The sequence below is a fragment of the Gastrolobium bilobum genome, unplaced genomic scaffold (genome assembly GCF_033153095.1).
Source record: "Gastrolobium bilobum isolate Gb01-03AN ecotype WA unplaced genomic scaffold, APGP_CSIRO_Gbil_v1 utg20487, whole genome shotgun sequence".
Classification (NCBI taxonomy): domain Eukaryota; kingdom Viridiplantae; phylum Streptophyta; class Magnoliopsida; order Fabales; family Fabaceae; genus Gastrolobium; species Gastrolobium bilobum.
Window position 1 is genome coordinate 166690 of NW_026897768.1, and position 9286 is coordinate 175975.

At 32.0% G+C, this 9286-nt stretch overlaps 1 protein-coding gene across 1 annotated transcript; it reads right to left on the minus strand.

The window, feature by feature from the left end:
• Nucleotides 1-5300: 5300 nt before the first annotated feature.
• Nucleotides 5301-6150, minus strand: LOC133310075 (LOB domain-containing protein 29-like). The gene is made up of 2 exons (XM_061510962.1): nucleotides 5842-6150; nucleotides 5301-5723 (listed from the first exon to the last, which is right to left on the minus strand). The coding sequence occupies exons 1-2, from the start codon at nucleotides 6148-6150 to the stop codon at nucleotides 5301-5303; spliced, it is 732 nt and encodes a 243-aa protein (XP_061366946.1).
• Nucleotides 6151-9286: the final 3136 nt, after the last annotated feature.

The following is a 9286-nucleotide window of genomic DNA, read 5'->3' on the forward strand; positions in this document are numbered from 1 at the left end:
CTAGGAAAAAAAATGAAAAGAAACTAAAGAAAAGCATAAAAGAATGAAGTAAATGGTCATTATGGCGAAGCCTTGACCGTTCCTCCGCCTTCTCCTCACCCCAAAACTGCTGTTCTGCCCCCAAAGTCGTCCAAGAATGATTATAAAAACCCTAAACGGTGTCTTTTATAACAAAAGATCCATGGGCCTTCAAAAATGACGCTGCTTGCTAACTTAAACAACAAAAATATGGTTTCATATTTTGAGCATAACTTGAGCTATACTCATCTAATTGATGTGATCTTTGTTAGGCTTCCTCCTTCAATGCTAAGCCCAAGCCCATTGAGAGATTTTCTAAAAATCCTAAACCCTAGATCTCACATCCTCTATATATTCATTAGTTGTGGGTGGAGGCTAGGTTAGATTGAGAGAAAATTATTTGAGAGATTTGTGAGCAAAGCTTTGAGCTTTGTATTTTAAGAGATTTCGAGAGAGAGTTTGAGTGAAACATCTCTAGGGAAGTTTGATTATCACCATTGTTGGAGAGGTTGAGTTAACCACCACTTTGGTGAATCTTGATTCTTTGTACCCATTATTTTCATAGTGGATGTTTAAACTAGACTAGGTCCCGTGGATTTTTACTTATTTATTGGAGAAGGTTTTTCCACGTTAAAACTGCTTGTGTTCTCTTTCTCTCTCTCCCCTTTATATTTTATTTTTTCCGCTGCGCTGCCCGACCTGGTGAAGTTCAGGCTAAAGTAAGATTGTCGAGATCCGAGATTGACTGACTTCTGCAAAAAGGCTTCTGAGCCGAGTTGAGGGAACCGAGTTCCCAACAATCTTGATCTCGTTGAAAATATAAAAGAGAAATCTACAACTTTTATGAAGAAAACAAGATCCAAATCCATCATCTTCGATATGAAAAATTGGCTAAAAGACAGCTTCAAGAAGGTTTGCACTAAATTATTGCTCCTCATTTATCGTTTTAAGTTCTTCTAGCTTAACCGTTACTCCAATGCTCCATAATAGCAATTTAAACTTAAAACCAATATATTTTTAAGTCATATCATATCAAACATTAGAAATTCCAAAGTCTTTTGCATTTAATAATACACACCATGTCTTTAACCATATTCATCAATATTTAGTATACTTTTGACCCTAAAGATATGATATAATTGACACTTAACAATTAGTTACATGGTTTTATATTACTACATGAAAATTTTGAAGGATTAATGTTTTCATATTATTAAAAATAATTTTATCTTCTACACACGCATAAAAATAGATGGAGTCTATGTGAAGTTATATAAATAAAAGAGAGAAAAAAAATGAGCATCATACACTTTTATATAGATAAAATTATTTCTTAGAAGAAAAAAAATACTAATCCCAAATTTTAAACCAAGAGAACTCTATATTTTTTCTAGGTGCGCATTGAACTTTGTGAAAGTTTGTGGGGACAAGGGCAGAGCATGCATGTTGCTTAATCCGTTGCGGTTGCTTTAATGTTTAAGTGCCTAGTAAACTATGGACCCTCAACTTATTTTTTCTTTTGTGTTTCTTGGGTTTGAAGCTCTCCAGTAATACCAAAATAAAAAAAAAAAGTCACCTTAATAAAGACCGCTTGCTTTTTCCACAAATATTAAGCTGTTGTATTAAATTCTCAATAGAAAGCTGTTCTGTACAACACATGAATTCATTTTTTATGTGGAGTTCATAATAAAGTATATGTAATTTTAAATGACACAAGTTAATTATGTCATTTCATAGATTTGGTGATATTTACATTTTTATTTTGTCGTTTTAAATGATATAAGTTAAAAAAATATAAATATAAATCTCATTTCTTTATGTATATGAAATGACACAATTTGTATCATTTAAAATGACATACATTTTCTTGTTAATAGATAAATAGATAGATAGAGAGAGAAGGGATAAACTTATATCAGTGTAAGAATAATAACTCTTATACTCAATCTTAAGCGTTGATTTCTATTCATCAAATGATTGAAATTAATTAAATTATTTCCTTAATTAATTATTGATTACAACCGTTAAATATGTGAAAATCAACTGTTAAGATCGAGAGTAAAAGTTGTTACTCCTACACCGGTGTGTAGGGGTGTAAATGGGCTAAGTCGGCCTACATTGGCCTATGACCTAGCCTATATTAGGTCAGATTTGGCCTACTATAAATAGTAAAATAGAACAAGCCTAGGCTTTTAAAAAAACCTATTTAGAAAACAGGTCATTGACTTTTTTTGTACATGTCGGGCCTATAAGCCTACAGGCCGACCTATATCATATTATTTATTTAAGATATAATAAATAAAATTATTATTTTAATAATTTTGAATAATAAAATAATATTATTTTAGTTATTCTTTTAATTGTTGAATATTTAATAGGTTTAAACAGGCTAACATGCCTAGGCCAAAGTTTTTATTTTTTAAATATAGGCTTGACCATACTATTAATTTGAAGCTTACACGGGCTAATAGGCCAGGCCATACATAATATTTTTTATATAGACCCGGCCTATTTAAGCCAAAGCCTAACCTATTTAGAGCCTAGGTGTGTGGTTCTATATGTAAAGGCAATAACTTTTTATTCTGGTATTTCTTTCAGAGCAAAAGCCACAAATTTGTCTTTCGTGATACATTTTTACAGATTCAGATGTTTTTGTAAGTCATGTATTCCTTTGAAAAGTGCTTCAGAAAATACTTTTCAAAGCTTTTACCAGCCATTTTATGAACCAACATAAAAGATATAATAACTTTATTCACATTTTACCTAACAATAATTAAATGTTCTTCTACAACAATTTTTCACAAAATCTGTAACTCACACCTTTCAAAAAGTGGAAGTATTTATATTACTATAAACCCTTCTGGTAACTGAAAGCATTTGAATAAAGTATAGGGGAAGAGGAGAGCTTCTAAATTACAACAAAACTACTAATTAATTAAGATAGCAATTAAGGACCATTATTAAGTAGAAGCTGAAACCAATGAAAAGGGCATCCCAATATATTTGATAATCATGGTGAGCGACAGTGACTCAAGTGTCATCATGATAACAAAGAAAACAGTTTTCTATTCCTCTCACAGTCTCATATGCACAAGTCCACTAGGATTGCAGAAGATAAAACGGATGCAAGCGAGATGGACTTGCATCCCACACTATTATAACTGGAACAAGTGAATGAACTCTATAATTATATACTATATCTTAGAATTATTACAATTATTGTGTGCTGCAATTAATTATAATTTTTTATTTTAATAAAAATATGCTAAATCATTATCTATATAGGATGCAATATAAAATCCACTTAAGTGATTTTATATTTTTTGTTGGGGTTTGAATATTACTAATATTGAATAGTCATCACAACTTGCCCCATTTATATTTGTGAACAATAAGTGATGTGAAGTTCAACGTTTTTTCAAAGACCTTACATAAATATCAAAATAAATACGAATAACCTTATAAGATATCTAGAATCATGTCTATAGGCCTAAACCTTTGATGTTCTAATGATACATAATCATAATTCTATTTTTTCCTACATTAACCATTTATTTATTTATTTGGTAACACTCAACAATCCATTGAATATGTAAATATATCATATAATCACACTAGTTTGCTTATAAAAAATTTAACATTTAATGTTGTAATTTATTCAGCATGAAGTTCAAGTATTTCTCCAACTGGATAAGGAAGTACTTTTAGATCATATCTTTTTCGTTTTCCTTAATTGTATCTCTGTGTGCTGTCTGGCGTTAATTCAAGTGCAAACTTAATTAAATTTAACCAATAAATTTCTCTCAATTGTTAATTACTCCATTACACAGGTCAGGACAGGATACAAGTTTCAGAAAACTTTATTTGGCTACATGAAAAAGATGTGCCAACGAAGAACCACAGGGTATAGCAGGCATATTCCTTCTTATATGGATTGAAGGAACTCACGTTGAACCAATCCTCCATTCAGCTTGTTCGATTGTCAAACCGACACGCAAATGGAAAAGATTCTTTTAAACTGATATTGTTTTTAAAGTGAATAAGTAAAAGACTGTATCATTATACACTTCAAATCAAGGGAAAAATATAAATACCTTGACTTTGTCTATATTTTAGAGAGATGATCACTTAAAAAAATTCTTATCTCAAGCATATACCTTAAATCTTAAAGGAGTGTTCTAGAAGTCTAGACTCATTCTATAAGACTGTTGTTTTGAATGTTACATTCCTTACAATTAAGAGGCACTATATATATATAGTCTTGTTATTAACATCCGGACTTGGAAATTAAATAGAAACCAATAAGTATATATACCTTATAATTACACAAGGTTCAATATTTTCATGTGAAGTGTCTTGAAATATAAAAATGTCGACAAACATTAACACAATCGTAAATATGTAAATTAGACAAGCAAGCGACATTGGTAAAGGAAAATCTCTATCAGTACGATGTAAAAAAGACCAAGTTACGTTGGCTTAATTTTCCACTGACCAAATAGCTGAGAAAGTATAACTATAAATTCCTTCATGACTTTATCTACTAAACCAAGACATTTGTACTTTTTACATGGAGATCTATTCAACATATGTATAACATTTTTTGTTACATGTGTTTATCATATATAATATCCGTAAACTAAAGGTGTAATGGGGGAAATGAAGAAATGCAACATGTGTTATCATTGAGCAACCAAAGTAGCCTGCCCAGAAAACTCATGTAATCTCTCTCTGTGCTTTTGCCTTTAAGTGAATATTATTTATTTCAGAGAATTAAGGGAGTAAATCTCTATGGGGTTTCTGAATCAAATTTATCTGTTACTTTGGGATTTTTTTGGCACATTCAGTTACTTTGGGATTCCCATTACTGAGTAACATTCCAAATATTCCATAACAAATTAAACCTGTTGTATTTAAGAAAGGAAACTAAGATATCATTGAAGTATCTAGGGACTGTATTTAATAAGTCAAATTTTTTAGGATCTTTGCTAGGTCCATAAACAAATTAAACCAATTTAGCTCATAGACTCGTACAAAACCAGAGTTACAATACTTTTCCATCAGAATTTCACTATTATTCTACTACTTACTCTGATTACACTAGATTAAACAAAACAATAAGAGGATGGGTTTCCATTTCCAATTATATAATATCAACATTTCTATGCTTCCTAGCTTATTTATGGGAACAGAATAGTGCATATGCTTCACAATATGCAGCATATCAATTCAAAATTGATAAAACTTGTCTTCACCAATTCTTTCATGCAGAATCTGTTCTTTCATGAATCTGATCGACTGTATCCAAAAGCCACTGAATGTAGGTCCTCCACTTCATGAAAGGCCCACGATCTCATGTTTGTTTGGAAGTCATAGGACATTGAGTTATTAGAACTCTCCTCAAAGCTAGAAAATGAGCTACTCTCTTCCTTGACTCCTGAACATTCATAATCCCCAATAGGGTTTAGATCCATGAAAGCATTGTTCCCATAATATTGTGTTGCTGATGAATTATTAGACAAGTTAGGAAGAAATTCTGGCCCCAGGTTGGAATTTTCCCCATGGAACCAACTTTGAAGATCTTGGGGAAAAGCATTAGATCTTTCAAAGTGTTTTTCATTAGGGTTTTTATTGGTAGATGCATTGAAACAACTCTGAGCTGCTTGTTCTTTGAGATAAGCTAGCTGTGCTTGTAAATTTACCACCTACAAAAGATCAAAGCAAAAGTGCACCTATTAAATTACAAAGCACAAATTGGCTAGGGTTTTCAATTACATACTAATTAATTAAGATTTCCTTTAACTCTTGAGAGGGAAACCAAACCTGCTGCTGGAGTGCAAAAATATGGGAAACACAGCCATAAATTGGATCCTGAAGTCTAGCTTGAGCTTCATATGAGATTGTGACTGCAGCTTCACAACGATCAGTTACAGGGAGATGAGCTAGGAGCTTTGAGACATTGCTTGCACCAAAGACCTTATGAATGGCTGAAAAATGAGTAGCACCCTGCTCGTGGCAAAAGTAAGGTGCAAAAACACAACCTTTCAAACATTTCCTTCTCAAGAATTTGCAGGCTCCACAAGGAGAACCAGAACCAGAACTAGAACCAGAACCTGAACCTGAACTATTCATCTTGGCCTTTTGGGGTTTGATATCAGTTCTTTGAGGATTTTGATTGTTTTAGCTCTCTTCAGCTTTGTGCAAATCATAATCATTTATCACCATCTTTATATACACCGGAGCAAGAGGAAGGGATGGATTAGAATAAGGAATAATTAATAACATTTGGTTCCCTTAATGGCCTACAGTATTCATTATTTTTTCCCCCTCATACAATATACTCTATCATCCCCCATTCTAAATGTTTATTTATCTTAAAAATGAGCTAGCATTAACCAAACCCATTTTGTTTGATGATTGAATATTCTTCTACTGCTCTTGTCCTTTCTTTTCTGAATAATATATGTAAAGAACCAATTCAACCTAAAAGCTTAAGTTCTTGGATGAGACTATATTAATGATTTTATATATGGTGGAAGTGTCCAAGGCCTTGTAAAGGCCACATTAGTTGCCCATCCCACAATCAATGTGAGACTATATATCTCAATACGCTCCCTCACACGAGAGTCCATTGGGCTTGGTTTTATATATGGTGGGAGTGCCCAAGGCCTTATAAATGCCACATTAGTTGCCCATACAATTAATGTGAGACTATATATCTCAACACGCCTCTTCATACTAGAGTCCATTGTGCTTGAAGCGTGGATTATGCATATTTAATTCCACTTTAAAGTGGGGGCGGTGAGGATCGAACTCGTGACCTTACAGTCACTCGAGCTCTGATACCACGTAAAGAACCAATTCAACCTAAAAACTTAAGCTGTTGAATGATGCTACATTAATGATTTTATATATCACAAGAATATGCATCGCTAACTTTAAGTGATAACGCAAGTACATATTTATTGGATTACTTATGTATATATACTTGACCCAAAGATCGAATATGAGAATAGAATCAGAACTGCAGGGTTAATAATTGTTTACTAATTAAAAAACTTGTTACAGCTTTATCGTAAGTTAGTTACTTATGTATTAATTAATGCAGTTGATGATTTCTGTCTACAGGAACAACTGATTGAAACTTGGAAGCTAGGATTATCTACCATTATACGACAAAAGAATTAATTATTCTAATAATGGCCAACTGTTACCCAACACTTTTTTTTTTTTAAATAAAAATTTTCCATACGTGCATAATTTTGAAGTTCGTATCATAGTGATTAAAACTGATGGACCTGACCGGGTCGATCTGGGAATCGATAAATCGATCATATAACCGGTTTGGTTGAAGCAACGGACTGATCATGCATCAAAATCGGTGTGACCCGGTCCGACCCAATCGGTTTTCATAAAAATAGGTGACTCGGTCGGTTAACCGGTGACCCGGCTCGGTCCAAAAAAAAAAAAAAATATTCCAAATTTTTGTTTTTAAAAAAAAATATCATAATAGCCATATTTGAATATTTTTTTACTTATTGACTTACATAAGTTATGTACCTACAATACTAATATTATCTCAATTATGTACTATGCATAAAATTTTGAATTAATTTATAGTTAGAGATGTCATTTTCTGAACCTAAAGCCCTGTATCATGATCATTATATTTTTTGTTTGATTTTTTATTTGATAATAATATGTGATTTATTATTTTTTGTATTAAAATATTTGAATTTTTTTTATCATTTTTTAGATATTTGAGTATGTTTATAATTTTTTAATATAAATTATAAAATTGCATATAATTACCGGGTCATGCGGTTGAACCAGTGACCACTGTTTGAACCAGTAACCCGGTACCTCGATCGGGTTAATGACCGGGTCGGTTTTAATTAATAACATTGGTTCGTATTATAATTTTTATTCCTAATCATTTATTTCTATGAGTTAAGAAAACTGAATATCATACTTTTAGCTAGAACGTACAACCTAGAGAAAACACTATTGTTTGGGTAGTTTTTTCGATATCAAGACCAGGGTTTTTGTCTAAATGTTTCCCATTAGGGTATTATAACTCTACTGCATAGTTAGCACATTGGATCATTAACCCAAATTGGAATGCGAGAAAAAGACTGAAAGGCGCGCTTAGTTTAATTTATCCATGATGGCACAAATTTCTATGACATGTAGTTGTAAATTTGTAGTGGCATATAGAAAAATATTTTCACTAATCACTTAATGAAAATGGGAAAAATAATTAATTTAACACTATTTATCTTACCCTATGATTAATGCCACGTGAATTTTATTTTTTATATTTATTTTAGATAAAGAGAAAATCTATTGAGAGAAAATATTTTTGGTACTCCAGGAATACTGATTATTAAGTGTTTCCTTTACCAAGCAACATTTTTATATTACCCTTATTTTTATATTTATTTTCACTCATATCCCATTTTTCCCCCCTTTTTTGGATAAAGATCATATGCTGCTGGAGCACAGAAAAATTTATTCTACTAAGAAGCACTGAAATTATGCTAGGCACATAGAGAGTATGAACATTTAGGGCTATAACTTCACCATGCCATTTGCATTCAATACAAGTTTAAACCAATAATTATCTAATTAACGTATGTATACTAGCTAGTGGGGATAATTGGTGTGTTTGAACAGGCACTCATTATTGTTTGTAATAAGAATGATCGATTAGACATTAAATATGAAACAAATGTCAACATTTGCTGGTGGATTCTTGTTGCGAGAGTAATAATTGTCCTGTAAGTACAGGTAATCTAAGCGTAAAGAAGCCCTGAACAAAATATATAAAAGAGAGAAGATTCCAAACAATGAGTGAAACAAAAATTAGTGACACTAGTCTAGAACACAAAAGAAGCTATTAAGAGAGAGAGGGAAGTGGCGAGGGAGAGAAGATTTTGTTGCCCTTTCTACACTTGGGAATTGTTTAAGCTTTGGAGGTCAGGTTTGTCTAGCAATACCGTATAAATTATCATTTAACAAATATTGCACATATTCATTCATAACTTTCAATCACTTTCTTCTGTCTAGTATAGGCACCAACATGTAGACCTCACCCAAATGTATAATGAGGCCCCACACTGAAACATAGCTAATTATAACACCCCAACAAAAAGCTACAAAATAAAATAAAATAATCGTGCATTATTTATTTATTTTTTCAGGGGAGGGGGAAGTTGGACAAATAAATGGTCCTAATCTTCTTTTCAGGTTTGTGAATTCTTGATCA

Excerpts from the sequence above, each read along its gene's own strand:
- LOC133310075 (XM_061510962.1), bottom strand. The coding sequence starts at position 6,150 with ATGAATAGTTCAGGTTCAGGTTCTGGTTCTAGTTCTGGTTCTGGTTCT. Across the intron at positions 5,724-5,841 it reads TTTTTGCACTCCAGCAGCAG|GTGGTAAATTTACAAGCACA; the intron begins GTTTGGTTTCCC and ends GATCTTTTGTAG.